Genomic DNA, 15,325 nt, shown 5'->3' on the forward strand with positions numbered 1-15,325 from the left:
GTCCAAACACCAACAAGGAAGTCTCTCAGCAATCTCCCAACAAAATCTGTTCTCACTAGAAACGGAGAGATGCTATAAACTGTTGAGCATATAAAAACTGGGCAGGGCTTGTTATTCACTTGAATACAAATAAAGCCTGGCAAGTATCAGGAATATCTACTTAGGCCAAAAAACTTTGCATCCAAAGAACACTAAATTCTGTCCCAAGAGAACATCCACTCTCTGCACAATTTACATTGCCAATTATAAATTTGCAGCTGGAAATTTCTCATGGTGTGTAGATGCTTGGAACAAAGTTCATGTTCAGCGCTTGATTTCCGCTAGCTAAAATGCTCAAAACCCAGATCTGGAATCAAGATGGAAACTGCCATAAAATGGAGTAGTCTGCATTATGAGTTTTGTTTATGAACTGTTGGGATATTTGTGTCGTTCCTCCCCTATACCTCAAATACTGTAAGAATACTTGAGGGATTTGGTGCTACTAATGAAATAAAAATCAAATGCTTAGAGACACAACCTTTTACAGAGTGTGTGTATATTTAGGAATAAGCCCCACTGAATATAGCCAAGGTGAGGAAATGTTTCTTTGCCAAAGGCCATGTTCTCTCAGGGAATTATCTGTCAGGGCCCCTCAGGGGCCACATGGCAGAGATAGGTAAAACCAGAGATTAAAGTGAGCAAGACCACCTCTTTCTCCACTCTTTCCGACAATCCTCTCTCTCTCTCTCTCTCTCTCTCTCTCTCTCTCTCTCTCTCTCTCCCCCCTTCTGCCCAGTAGGCTGGCATGGAAGGGACTGCTAACTTGTATCCCTGGGATGGCTCAGTAGAGCATGAGACTCTTAATTTCAGGGTTCAAGCCCCACTAGGTGAATTTTGTGGTCCTTTCCAACTGCACAATTCTATGTTTCTATAACTCAGAAAGGTCCCAGGGATCTGAACCGATTGCTTGCATAGAACTTTTCCTCCTCCTTGCTTCCATTGTTCCATCCAATTCTGCTCCCCCTCCACATTTTTTTTGCCTGTTCCTGGTCTTCTTATTTTCCTCTGGGCTCCCAATACCCAAATGAAATTAGGCAGAGGGCCACATGTACCTCTTAGGCCACAGATTTCCCACCTCTAGTATATAGAATATTCTTTAGATGAAAGTTGATGGCATAGATTTCAACTGCTGTCTCTCGCTGAACTAAAAGTAACTGGATGTGTTAAAGTTCTCTGTTACTATTCCCTTACCTGAATCATTATTTTTCATCCTAAAATTACCCGCAAGAATGTTAACCTTTCCATAGTGGTTTCATCACTAGGCTCTACCTTCCCCATATGGTGTTTGTATGACTGCACACTGACCTGGCTCGAAGTTTGAGGAACCAACTTTAAGGCCCACTCCTGTCATAGAAGTTTTCATAGAATTACAGAGTTGGAAGGGACCACAAAAGTTGTCTAGTACAACCCCTTGCAATGCAGAAATCTTTTTGCCCGATGTTGGGCTTGAACCCACCACCCTGAGATTAAGAGGGTTTATGCTCTACTGACTGAGCTATTCCTTCAGTTGTCCTGATGGGAGCAAGCGGTTTAGCACATTCAGTGAGTGCTACACATCTAGGATCTTTTAATTTCCCACAATGCCGTGATGCAGCAACAACCACACAAATCTCATGGGAAGAAAATAAACATTTCTGGAGTGATGTGGATTTCTAATTTCTGCATTAATCTGAAATTAATAGCATTTAAATATGTACATATTTTTGAACTTGTTTTATTTCAAATATATGCATTTCTAAGCATTCTGAAACAAAGTATTGTTTTAAGCAAGGTTTATAAGCGTTTTTTGGAGCCAATAAAGGCATCACTAAGTGTAGAAAAGTGTAAATTCCAAAGGAAAACTGTGTTGCGATCTGCAGTTAGTTCTAGGGGTGAAGATCATGTCCAGCTGTATCATTCTCAGAGAACAAAAGAAAGAAGCATTTCTACTGAACACAGGCCTAAATAATCAGGACTCTTTAGCTAAAGGCTAAATTGTATGATGACATCCCATCACCCTCAATCAAAACCTAAATGAGTTTATAACTAAAAATGTGGAGTGTCCCCTCATATTGCTTGAAAACATTTGGGCAATTTATTGTCTTTCCTTGAAAACTAAGCAGCTCCTTTTGATAAACATGGTGACATGGGTTGTAATACATACCAGAATTTATCTCATCTAGACCATATGAAAGAAGTGCTCGTTTTCATGGATTTTATTGGAGTTGTACTTGGAAAGCTTCACAATAGCCTTTTCTCTCAATTTTATTGCCCTCAAAACACCAAACGCCAAGCTGTTGAAACAGAGACATTGTGCACTGAGGGAAGAGGGAAGGGAAAAGGCGAGGAGTAGCAGGAAAAAGAAGAAAAGGAAAAGAGAACATTATTCTTTATGTCTGTTAAATTTCTGTTGTGCCCTTCCTCCCAAAGGAGCCCAGGGCTTCAAAGAAGTCAACAAAACTATGCAATTAAAAATAAAATAAAATCTTTAGAATGTTAAGAGTACCCAAAACATTAGGAACATCTTTAAAAAGTCATCACAGCTAATAGTGTTCAGATTGACAGGAACAGTATATTTCAGCAATCAAGCACCTGGGTGAACGTGAAAGCTTTTACAGACTTCTTGAAAGTTAATAATGAGGGAAACAGATGCACCTCACCAGGGAGGGCATTCCACAAATGGGGAGCCACTACTGAGAAGGCCCTGTCATGGGTCAATATCAGCCAGGCAGCAGAGGCAGAACCATCAACAGTGTCTTGTCTGCCAATCTCATGGCCTGCAATGGTTGATCGTTTCCTTCTAGTAGCTAGCTCAGCAACTCCTGTTCTGATTTTTTGCATTCATAAAAAGAATGCATTTCTTTTCAACAGTGTGGCCTTCTGGATGTTAGTTAGTGAGTTAGTTAGTTTATTAAATTTCTATACAGTCATACGTTAGATCCCAAACACCTTGCGAGTCAAACATTTTGGCTCCCAAACACCGCAAACCCGAAGTGATATGAGTGTTCCGGTTTGTGAACGTTGCTTGGAACCCAAACGTCCGACATGGCTTCCATGGCTTCTGATTGGCTGCAGGAGCTTCCTGCAGCCAATCGGAAGCCATGCCTTGGTTTCCAAATGTTTTGGAAGTCGAACGGATTTCCAGAACGGATTCCGTTTGACTTCCGAGGTACAACTGTACTGACTGTTCTTCATCCAAGGATCACAGAGCAGTTTGCAATATAAAAGCACAAAATTGCACACCATAGTAACAAACAAACAACAACCCCCCCTCCCAGTATTATGTTGCTGGACTCCAACTCCCATCAGCCCCAATCAATATGGTTAATTGTCAGGGATGGCGAAAGTTGTAGTCGGACAACATTTGGAGGGGACTTGGTTAGGGAAAGTTGCACCTGGGGATATGACAGTTAAGCAAAAATGCAGTCTTTCACTTATTTTGGTGGGGGAGAACGATACGATCTTTTTGAAAAGTGCCAATGTGGATGTATATTCCTATTCACGTTTGAAACTCTGGTCAATTTCTGATCACTTATTTTCTTTATGTTTGTACTGACTTTTATTGCTCACCTTGATTTCTTTTTCTTCCTCTAGGGCCCTGATATGAACATTCCAGGTGGTCCTCAAGGCCCCAGGGGAGATCCTGTAAGTTCAAAAACTATAAAATCATGTCCTTATTTCTCTTTTTTTAAAAAAAAAACAAAAACCAAACCACTGCAAGTGAGCCTCAGTTCCCAATAATACTAACACAAGGGAAGAATGAAAGACTCAGGCCACTTGCTTAGGATGTTGGTCTCCTGCCGCAGATCAGCTTAGGTTTCAAAGGCCTAGTTTTTCACACTAGGAGAAAACTGTAACATTTCAGATGTCTAATGGGGACACATAATTGACTGCTTCTTATTGCAAAACATGCCCTGTTTCCATATCCCATACTTGTATCCCATACTTGCAGGTGGCGCTGTGGTCTAAACCACTGAGTCTCTTGGGCTTGCTGATCATAAGGTCAGCAGTTAAAATCCACACAACGGGGTGAGTTCCCGTTGCTCTGTCCCAGCTCCTGCCAACCTAGCAGTTCGAAAGCACACCAGCGCAAGCAAATAAACAGGGAACCCCTGTGGCGGGAAGGTATATGGGCTCTGGCTTCCGTCATAGTGTCCCATTGTGCCAGAAGCAGTTTAGTCATGCTGCCCACATGACCCAGAAAAACTGTCTATGGATAAATGCCAACTCCCTCAGCCTGAAGCGAGATGAGCGCCACACCCCATAGTCAAATTTGACTGGACTTAAGCATCCAGGGAGTGGGACGTGGGTGGCGCTATGGGTTAAACCACAAAGCCTAGGACTTGCCGATCGGAAGGTCGTCGGTTTGAATCCCCGCGAGGGGGTGAGCTCCCGTTGCTCGGTCCCTGCTCCTGCCAACCTAGCAGTTCGAAAGCACGTCAAAGTGCAAGTAGATAAAAAGGTACCGCTCCAGTGGGAAGGTAAACGGCATTTCCGTGCACTGCTCTGGTTCGCCAGAAGTGGCTTAGTCATGCTGGCCACATGACCTGGAAGCTGTACGCCGGCTCCCTTGGCCAATAAAGCGAGATGAGCGCCGCAACCCCAGAGTCGGTCACGATTGGACCTAATGGTCAGGGGTCTCTTTACCTTTACCTTAACCATCCAGGGATCCTTTTCCTTTACCTTTTTACTTGTATCCCCTTATGGTTGTTCACAAGAGCTCACCGCATGCAAGCAGGCAGGAGGCAATGGGGACCTCTCTCTAATGTTTGCACTGACTCCCATTCTTGCTCCTAGTGCCCATGTTTCATGGAACATCACCAAGGGTCTATGCATATAAAGTATAATGTGCAGACTGGGTGGGTGGAGGACTGGAGGCAGGGCAAGACATTTGCACATGGCCTCACTGCCCTTTCACACATTGGCCATTGTGGCTTTTGTGTGAACAATCCTAAGTTAGATTTTTTTTTAAAAAAAATGTTTTTTATTAAAGATTTTCTTGGTTTACAAAAGTATGTGCATTGTCTCTTTTTCAAGTTGTGAAGTCTTTTCTACAGATCACTTGCATTTGATATGAGACATGAGCAGTGCCGGATTTACGTATGAGCTAAACAAGCTATAGCTCTCTTGGGGGCCCAAAAAAAATTTAAAGAAAAAAATAACACTGTACATTTCCAAAATATAAGATAAAAAAACAAATACAATAAAGTCTACACACAGCAACAGTGTTTTGTGTTGTGTAGATCCATAAATTGCCATACAGCATATATTCAACACAAAATACAGCGACAATTTGTTGTTGACAAAGGACAGCTGGACATATAAAGGGCCCCATTACGGGGGGCCACTAGGTGGCGCATCGGAAGATGGCTGACAATAACATCTCTCCGACCCACACGAGGTAATTTGGAGGCTATGATGGGGGTAATTAGCCTCCTTAACCCCCCCAGGATTATGGGGGGACGGCCCTTGCCTGCTGTGCCCTATACCACCCCCGAATTTGTGGGGGTGGGGGCACTAGGCACAAAGCCCTCCTGTGGGATTTTCAGCACTCCTCGACGCCGTCCCCGACATGATTAATTGCACATACATCAAGGAAAAAGGGGAGTAAATACTGCTGACAGAAGAGATCTCTGATAACAAGACAACAATAAAATACGAGAAGAACTTCAAGATACGGTAATGACTGAGGGGGGAGGGGGGAAAAACCTGCCTCTACCTTTTTATGTGATTTAACAAGAATCCCCCTCCCCTAATGAGTCAGAAATTAAGGACTTAAGCTGTGGATTTAAGGCTGTGTGGAGATAAACTTTCGATCCAAAGCAATGTTTCACGATGAAGCTGGAAAGCTAAGAGTTTTGGAGTGACGCAGTCAGGAAAAAATGCCGTTCGCCATTTTGTGAGGCATTGTGGGAGCTCTTGGGTCTGGGAGGAGAAAGAGAGAAATAGAGTTGTTTACGTATCGTGAATCAACTCCTCGGTGGGACTTAAGAGCGACAAATGCCAAAATTTACGATGGATAAAGTGATGTTATCTACGAAGGAGATATATGGAAACCATCTGGACTTAGTGAAGGAACGGGAAATCCACACAGGATTATTACACTTGCTATTGGCTTAAGGAGACTAACAGAAGAGATCGTAAAGGAAAAAGAGAAACTATACGAACAAGATATGATGTGGCAACACCAAGATAAGACTGGATAGAATTATGAACTTTGTTTGGACTGATTGGGACTGATTTGGACATTAACGCAGTAATAAGAAGATGATCTGAATTCCCCTTTGGATCTTGAAGTATGGGTTCCCCCAACAAAATTTAAAAATTTGGCTTTGTAATTCGGAATTTATATGATGTGATTTAATTTGATGTGATTGGCCAGTTAATAAAAATTATTTAAAAAAAAATAATAATAATAAAGGGCCCCATTACTTTCAGTAGCTTATGGCCTCATCAAACCTTAATTCGGCCCTGGACAATAGTGTTGTGTACAGTATAAGGTTAGGGAAGAAGAGTGGGGAGGGGGTGCTGAAACTTATATTCTTTTATATGGTGCATGTGTGTGGTTTTGTGGCAACGTCAGCTGGGTAAGTTCTCGTAATATTCACTTATTACCTTTATTATTATTACATTTCCTTGATAGCGAGAGGGATTGTGGGGGCCCAAGCTGACACAAGTGTGGGTCATCAACACACCATGCCTACTTGATGTAAGAAGGGGAAACACATGGGCAACACACACTGTTTTTGTTTTATAGTATTCCGTTCTAGTTATTTGAATGACAAAGGGCTTGAGCACTTGATGCATGCCTCAATTATTATTATTTCAATTCATGTTCAGGGTCCACCTGGTACTCCTGGAATAAATGGTTCACCTGGTCCACCTGGCCAGCCAGGAATACCTGGCACTCCTGGCCAACCTGGAGTCTGCCCAAGTTGCCCCGGTCTCGGTACAGGATCGGTAAGTCACTCTCTCCTTTCTGTTTATGTTTTGGCTCTGAATTTGTTTTAGGTGAAACAGTACTATGTGCACGCCATAGAGTCATGAGAGATACGTTGCTCTGTTCCTCCATAGAACAGCGTTTTGTCGAAGGTTCTGAATGAAGATGGGAAGTTTCTGGAAAGTCATAAAATGTTCTCAAAAAAGTTCTTTTAGCCGATGGGAAAATGGATCCCTAGGCTGCCACCACAGTTCCCTGGCCCCCCACTCTTTATAAACCCCACTCTAGATATTTGTGCTTCTTTAATTTTTATATTCCAGGATCCCTGCCACAATAACTCACTGAGCTCCTCCATTTGACTATTTTCTGCTGCTACCCTTTCCCTCAGAACATTTTTGTAGCCTCATGGTGGCTTGGTATGTATGATAGGCTTAGTGATGAGACTGGCACCATTACAGGAGACAGGATGAACTAATAACTAAGATTTTTATTACTACTGTTGTTGTTGTCATCTCAGTAATTTTGTTTCTTGATGACAGTTTCTAAGGACTCAAGAGTTGCTGTTGCTGCCACCAGCCTTTAAGCACCTCGGGCCAATTTCCCAAATTTCTAGCCAAATTCACGCACAACTCTGTTCAGCTACTGGGGATAATCTGCCTCTGGTCAAAAAGCTCCACCAGTTGTACTTACAGCTGCTTGGGCAGCTTAGCTGATTTTATAAACCAACCTGTGTAACTTTCTTCTGCTAAGACCTTTACACAGGGCAACCCCTTAGCCCAGGCATAGGCAAACTCCGGCCCTCCAGATGTTTGGGACCACAATTTTCATCATCCCTGACCACTGGTCCTGTTAGCTAGGGTTGATGGGAGTTGTAGTCCCAAACATCTGGAGGGCCAGAGTTTGCCTATGCCTGCCTTAGCCCAACAGAGTCAATGGCTCCCTTCATTTAACTTCACCATCAAAGAACTGTTACACACTGGGGTTGAATGGCTTTGTAGGCCTCGCCTTGCACTTTCAGTTGAGCTTTCTTTGGTCTTTGTAAAGGACAAGACGGCACTCTGGACTGGCAGTTAAATCTTACTTCAGCTTTGGGGAGGGGGTTGTGTTCTTCACCACACCTGAGACAACAGGCTCATCCAGGAGCTCCAGGATTTGCTGTGAAGCACAGCTCTGTCCTCACACAGAGCAGAATAGCCAGGAAGGAGGAGTTTCGCAGGTCTCTACATTCCTCACCTTTAGCATTTGCTTAATGACAAGGCTCAGGGACGCAGGTGGCGCTGTGGGTAAAAGCCTCAGCGCCTAGGGCTTACCGATCGAAAGGTCAGCGGTTCAAATCCCTGCGGCGGAGTGCGCTCCCGTCGTTCGGTCCCAGCGCCTGCCAACCTAGCAGTTCAAAAGCACCCCCGGGTGCAAGTAGATAAATAGGGACCGCTTACTAGCGGGAAGGTAAACGGCGTTTCCGTGTGCGGCTCTGGCTCTGGCTCTGGCCAGAGCAGCGATGTCACGCTGGCCACGTGACCCGGAAGTGTCTCCGGACAGCGCTGGCCCCTGGCCTCTTAAGTGAGATGGGCGCACAACCCCAGAGTCTGTCAAGACTGGCCCGTACGGGCAGGGGTACCTTTACCTTTACCTTTAATGACAAGGCTGGTCCTGATACTGCCCGTTCCATTGGATTTTTGTGTCCCACCGCAGCTGAGAACCAAGGAATTCTTCTACCCAACATCTGCAAAATGCACTCAAAAAACGTGTGTCTTTCCAACCAGTAAAATACAAATTCTACTTTTGTATATGGTAACAGCCCTGTTTCCTTTCACGGCAGCTGTAGCTAATGCTGCATTTTACTACCACGTGGTGCACTTCTCGCAATGCCAAAAAGAAACCTTTCGTTAAAGAATTGGTCCGATAAACCTGCCGTTCTCCAGGAATGTTGGGGAAAGTGAGAAACTTAAGTCAAAAGAAGGACATTTCTGGAAACAGACATCCATGCGGGGATCAAACCTGCAACCTTGGCATTATCAGCACCACACTCTAACCAACTGAGCTATTCAGTCCATTAAATGAGCCTATAACTTTGCATGGTTATTATGAAGTGTTATGAAGTATTTAAACAGAGTCCACAAATCCACAAGTGTATGCAAGTCCCCCCTCTAGCAAGCCCTGATCCTTGCTGCATTGAATGCTCACTGCTGAAGTGTTCAGTAGACCTCCTTCTAGAAACTTGTATGATGCCTCCAGCCAGGAGTCAGAGCTCCGGGAAAACCTCCCCATGCCTGCTGTTGTGTATTGGCCCTAGAAGGAACTGCATGAGTAAGCTGTCCATCACTGTGCTGTTATGTTTTTTGGTTGTACGTTTGTTTGTTCGTGCAAATTTGTATTTGTTTGTGCAGCCTTGGTTTGGCTTCTTGGTGTGGATACTTTTCACTTTCTTGGCCTTCTACAGCTGATCACAGTGGTATTTCCTTTTCCTGCCTGCCCCTTCTGTCAGTTCTCCTTGCTACAGCTACAGCTCGCAATATCTCCCACGCAAGCTTTGGGCTAAGGTTTGCATATATCTCCTTTCTCTCTGATAAAGCAACGTGTGTTCCATGGACTCATGGATCCATGTGAGGCCCTTACAATGTTCTTTCTTTACCCGTTCCTTCTCCCAAACTGCCTCTTTCCCAGCTTAAGGTGCAATACTGAGAATGATGGCGACAATAACACTGTGCAGAGAAAAGGGTTGTGAAAATGGACAAGAACTTTATCTTCAGCCTCCTGGAAGGCTGACCTTTAGCGGTTCAGGAGACAGATTCATTTGCTCCCAAGCTACATTTTGGTCAACCCTGCCACTGTAATTGAGAGCAACAGCATTATCCACGCTAAAGGAAATTATAACCCTATCTTGACTGACCAATCATGAAGATGTGTCCTATGGACTTTGAGTGGGACACCTCTTCATTTCAAATATACAGTATTGCCAGTGGATCTGTGGACAGCTGTCAGCTCCTCATTACATGCTTACATGTGCTGGTTTTGTATGTCATTGCAATTATGTATGCTGTCCTCCTGTTTTATGTGTAATGGCTACATCTTTTTCGATTTCTTTTTTTAATTACAGAACTTTTCTCCTCAGTATGAAGGCGATTATACCAAGTCTGGTGGAGGAGGATACGGCCAACTTGTAAGACAATAACACTGTCTCTCATCTTTTTATTGAAATTACTGGTTTTTTCCCCCTTGTACAGATTGTATTGAACATATACTATTACTGCTTAGGAATGTAAGAAGTTTTAAAGCAGGTCACATTACTCTGGATCTGGATTTGAGCAATTCCACATTACTCTGGATCTGGATTTGAGCAAATATTTTGATCAACTTTTTCAGACTTTTCCTTGACATCTCTACCTTACCATTTCTTCTTCATTCCCCTCCCCTTTGATTTTTTTTTACTTCCTTGCTTCCATGTTCAGCTTCTTCCTTTTCCCCCTTTTCTTTTACTCCTATATTTCCCTACTTTCATTTAAGTTTTTTCCCCATTACCTGCTCCACAAATTTCTCCCTTCCAGTCATTTTTGTCATTTTCTCCATTAGTAACAACATTTCAGACCATTCATTGTGTCTCATTCTCTATTTCCACATGGAAATTTCAACTGATAATGGATCAAAGCATTGTTTATAGCTCTTTTTGCATAAGCAGACTTTTATTGCATTTCCCCCCTTATCTATAGCTGCCCAGATCAGTCCATAAGGATTTTTAAATACTTATTCAGCATCGTATATGTGCTTTATTTTTTGCTGGGGGGGGGCGGTGTCCAAGAATTTTTTTGATGTAATCAAACCTACATGAAATTTCCTCAGTAAAACTGTGTCATGAAAGAGGCATTCTTGTAGCTCCCACTTTCTATGTGAATTATGCAAGCAGTTCATTTCCCCTTGAATAGGCAATAGCCACCTCCAATTGTCCGTCCTTATTTTCTTAAATGGAGCACATGTTTAGAAGAACATTGCAAATTTAGGAATGCAGGGCTAGCCCAAGATATTTTCCTGCATGAACCAGATCCCAAATGATGCTCCCCATAAAAATATCAGGTCCAGCTTGCATCCTGCCTTCATCTACCACCAGCACCATTCATGATGCCACCTGAAGCATGTGGTCTCACAACACTACATGGCAGGGCTGGCCCTGTTGCAATCAGGTTTGTATTCTGTATATTCTGTTACAAGGGCTGTATTCCATGCACTGGATTATTAAGAAAGCTGTCTACACAAGTGGTCTACAAAGGAGATAAGAATCCTGGTTATTTCCTACATCTTTCCTACTTTGTCCATTTATTAATATGCTCATTAATCACTATATTCATTCACCTTCTGTTCCTCACAGGTTTTTTCTTCCTTTCAGTTTGTTTGTTCATTAATCCATCCATCCATCCATCCATCCATCCATCCATCCATCCATCCTCTAACCCATTCATCCATTTCCAGTTGTTTACCATATTTCTCTCACAGTTTGTGTCATTTGCATTCTGCTGCTTGGCTTCCACATCTGAGATGTGCTGAACCAGAGGGGGGAAAGAAATACCTGACCATTTAATGTTCTTGGTTGCTACATTGCTTGTGAGCTTTCTGTTTGACTTTTGTCGTGTGGGTATGGCTAGAGCTTCAATAGACACAGATCACTAGACGGTGCCAAACTTCGTTTTGTGTGCAGCATTTATTTGTTCTTATTTTTTTGCGACTCTTGGAACATTGATGCACAGCCAGTCCTTGGCCCTTTACCTAAAGAGAGCTTGTTTCTCCATTGAATCACCTACATCTGGAAGAACTTGGTATGACTGTGTCTGGCACAGCAATCACAAGAAATTCTTACATGCCAGTTACTATGGAGCCTTTTCATGATGGGCAAACAGTACCCGCCAATAAGAAAGGAAGCACACAGGTGATTGGCCGTATGATGATCAAGTGTCATGAGGCTCTATGCAAAGAGATCTCCAAACTGAAATCATCAAGAACGGGGAAATTCCCTGTTATTTTGGTAGACACAAAGCAAGCACATCTACATAAATCTGTATCTGTGCCAGCTTGAGAATACTTTCAGATTTAACTTGTAACTTGCAACTAGCCTTTATTGGCATAAGTGAGAACAGTAAACTCAAAGAAAGTCACCCAAATACATTGATAATCCAAACACATGCAATATATAAAAGACTAGATAACCACTATTGAATAAATCAGGCAATTTTAGCTTTAGCTTTAAAGATCTTGGCTAAGTTCCTTGAAACAATCTTGGTACAGATTCAGCTCTTGATGTGTGATTATTGCAATGGAATAATTGACTTGTGCATCAGACTGCACTTTTCTTCACTACTTTGTTTACTTACACTGTGCCTATTTGTAAATTAAGATTTACCGCATACAAATCAGCAGTATTGAGTAAGAATGCCTTATAAGTGAAGCATTTGGCTGCCAAATATATTAACTGGTGCAAATCCTTGGATACATTAGCTGCATTATGGAATATATTACTTTGCCATTCATGTCATTCACTTCTTGTCACACAGAGCATGTCATCTAAGTTGCAGTTCTTGCAATAGGATTCCTGTGCTGCTATCACAGCGGGCTATAATTAAGTGGCGAAAAAAATAATTATTCCCTGCTTTGTGAAATATATTTTATCTGTGCTGTAAGTCACAGGATATATTTCCAGTGCTCAGGAATATATTATGTGTGCTTTGACTTATGGACTCAGTGTGTGGGGAGGAGCATTGTCCTTCCCCACAGAAATTACAAAAGCTTAGAACACCTTTTAAGCAGACAAATAAAAGCATAACTGGGTATGGATGACAAAATGTGGCTTTTTGCCTAATTATCAAGCATCCACTATACAAATTTGTTCATTTTACATCAAACCTTTGAGCCTTTTATGTGTGTAAAGTGTGTGTGTGTGTGTGTGTGTGTGTGTGTATGTGTGTGTTGTAGATATGTGGGGAAAGGTTGCAGATCAGTGGTAGAGCATTTGCCTTGCATGAAGAAGATCCCACGTTTAATTCCTGGTATCTCTAGGTAGGGCTGAGAGAGAGATCCCTGTCTAAAGCCTTGGAAAACACTGGTGGTCCATGTACTGTACACAAGACTGAAATGGATCGATTGTGTGACTCCGTATCAGCTAACTAAATTTCTTATGTTTAGCATGTGGAGATGGATAGATAGAGAACGTGCAGAATAAACCAACAAGAAAGTCATCAAAGACTACATAAAAATTTGACTATAATTTTAGTACTAGCACTTGCAATTCAAAACCACTAGCAGTGAGATTGTTTTTCATCCTAGGCAAAGGGCTCACTGTATGATTATACTACATTTTCCTTTACTCTCAGTGGAGCTGTTTCTCACCAAAGCTCCAATTCTGTTGCCAATGGAATAGATGTGGATTGAGATGGGTTCAAAATTGCCTAGTTAAAGCACACACTGCCTTTTGCTTCATCTTTTCCAATAATACTGACGAGCCCTTTTGTTTCAGCTTGCATTTGGTCTCTACACTCTGTCTCATGGGTATATTCTAAATTCACTGTGTCTGATGGTATTGTTTTTACAATGTTGTTTGCAGGGTGCACCTGGAGCTCCTGGCGCACCTGGCCTCCCTGGTCCTGTTGGTCAGCCCGGTCCACCTGTAAGTACAAGTAATGCTTCTCTAATATCTTTTCTCACTTAGGAAAAGGATCACGTTTCATGAATAAGGGCCAAACCAACCATTACCTAGAAGATGCACCATTTCGATTTAGCATGCTTCTGGACTGTCACTATTTTGGGGTGGGGTCAATTATGACATTTCAACCTCTGAAAACTTTTGAGGGAAAGGCCAAAGGAGATATCCAGCTAGTTGTGCCGCCATCTTTCACACGGAGCCCTTTCAGACATGAAGCTAAGTTATGGGTGCCCAGTATGCATGATGTCACAATGTCACATTATGACATGACATTATGACATCATGCACAGCCCCTGGCCTCAGAACCTGACTTCTGGTGGTACCGGAAGTTGGGTTTGGAGGTCTCAGAAAGCATCTCCAAGGCCTCAGAGATGCTGTCCAAGGCCTTACAAGACCTTAGAAGTTGCGTGGGGGCCCTGCAGTGTGGGTGCTGAGCTAAACCATACTTCAGTGCTATATAAAGGAGTCTCAAGCTGGCCTGCTCTCCTCTCCCTGATCCATTCCCAGCTCCAGAGAGGAAGATTGGAAGCACCCAATTCCTCAAATGAGTTCCCTATTTCATCTAATCTCCAAGGATTCTGGTTCGTTTAAACAAGCCAGGATCAATCCATCCTTTTTTCAAATTAACCAGAATTCTCCAAGTTTGAGCATGACAAGGAACTCTGGTTAGTCTATTAGCAAAAGTGGATGGTCATTATATCTTCTGTTGCATACCAAAAGGGGAAAGTGGAGGGAGAACTGAGGCTCACTCTCGCAGAATTAAATGGTGGTTTTAGCGTTGTGTCCAAACTCAGCCATTTTTTAAAATTCTAAAATATGCAGATAGCACAAATTATTGCATGCTCCGCAATGGAATCTCTTTGATGGTATCGAAGGAATTCATTCTCCTCGACTCTCTCTTCATGTCTCAGAAATTTGGAATTTGTGATTGCAACATTTAATGAGCCGACTCAATCCATGATTCCTAAGGTGTGCCATTTGTCTTGCCTAACAGGGACCCCACGGATACCAAGGCCCCCCTGGTGAACCTGGGCAAGCTGGTGCTCCGGTAAGTATCAGTGTACACTGTTAATTAATTGGTCTCACAACTTAATTTTGGTAAATGATCGTGTTGTGTGGAATTGTAGATTAAATACTTCCAGCATTCATTAGCAGGAGTCATTATTATTGGACAGTTTTCTACAATATTTGGAAGAACACAAGTAATGCAGATTTTGTGGAATTGTGGAAACGCTTACCTGAGGCTCGCAGGCACATTTGAAAAGAACCTTGTCTCTTGAACTGGTGCAATCGTAAAGCATTGGGGAGACTACCCGCCTTATCCTACACTCTGATTGGAAGGTGAAAGTGAGGGCAGAGGAGCATCCGGAATGCTTCTATCCATTTTTGGAGGCTTTGAGCATTTTTCTTTCTCAAAAATGCTTCGCTACCCATTGGAAACCATAGGAAAGAAAATGGAGGAAGAGATTTAGTCAACCGTGTGACTAAATTTGTCCCTGGTTTGTGGATGTGTCAGGGGAACATGACAGCTTTGGATCCTTCAGATCCAAGCCTCTCACAGAGACACACCTAGAATGCCTCTGATATGACCCCATTTTTATTTTATTTTTGGCCACATGGACATCAGAGCTCTGCCAGAGGATCAGAAAAGGAGGCTCTGATGTCACTCTGATGCCAATGCCAAG

General features: G+C 42.7%; 1 protein-coding gene across 2 annotated transcripts in view; it reads left to right on the forward strand.

Annotated features, from left to right (window-relative positions):
- The window catches only part of COL3A1 (collagen type III alpha 1 chain), a 101,284-nt gene that overhangs the window by 34,052 nt on the left and 51,907 nt on the right, over positions 1-15,325 (forward strand). Inside the window, exons 3-7 of one of the 2 annotated variants that reach the window (XM_079975905.1) lie at positions 3,613-3,663; positions 6,859-6,978; positions 10,056-10,118; positions 13,542-13,604; positions 14,635-14,688. In XM_079975905.1, the coding sequence (XP_079832031.1) occupies positions 3,613-3,663; positions 6,859-6,978; positions 10,056-10,118; positions 13,542-13,604; positions 14,635-14,688 (351 nt within the window). Of the gene's footprint in view, positions 1-3,612; positions 3,664-6,858; positions 6,979-10,055; positions 10,119-13,541; positions 13,605-13,976; positions 14,306-14,634; positions 14,689-15,325 lie in introns of those variants that run through there. The other variant, XM_079975906.1, reaches the window with a different exon arrangement.

This window comes from Podarcis cretensis (assembly GCF_951804945.1).
Source record: "Podarcis cretensis genome assembly, chromosome: 1".
Taxonomy (NCBI): domain Eukaryota; kingdom Metazoa; phylum Chordata; class Lepidosauria; order Squamata; family Lacertidae; genus Podarcis; species Podarcis cretensis.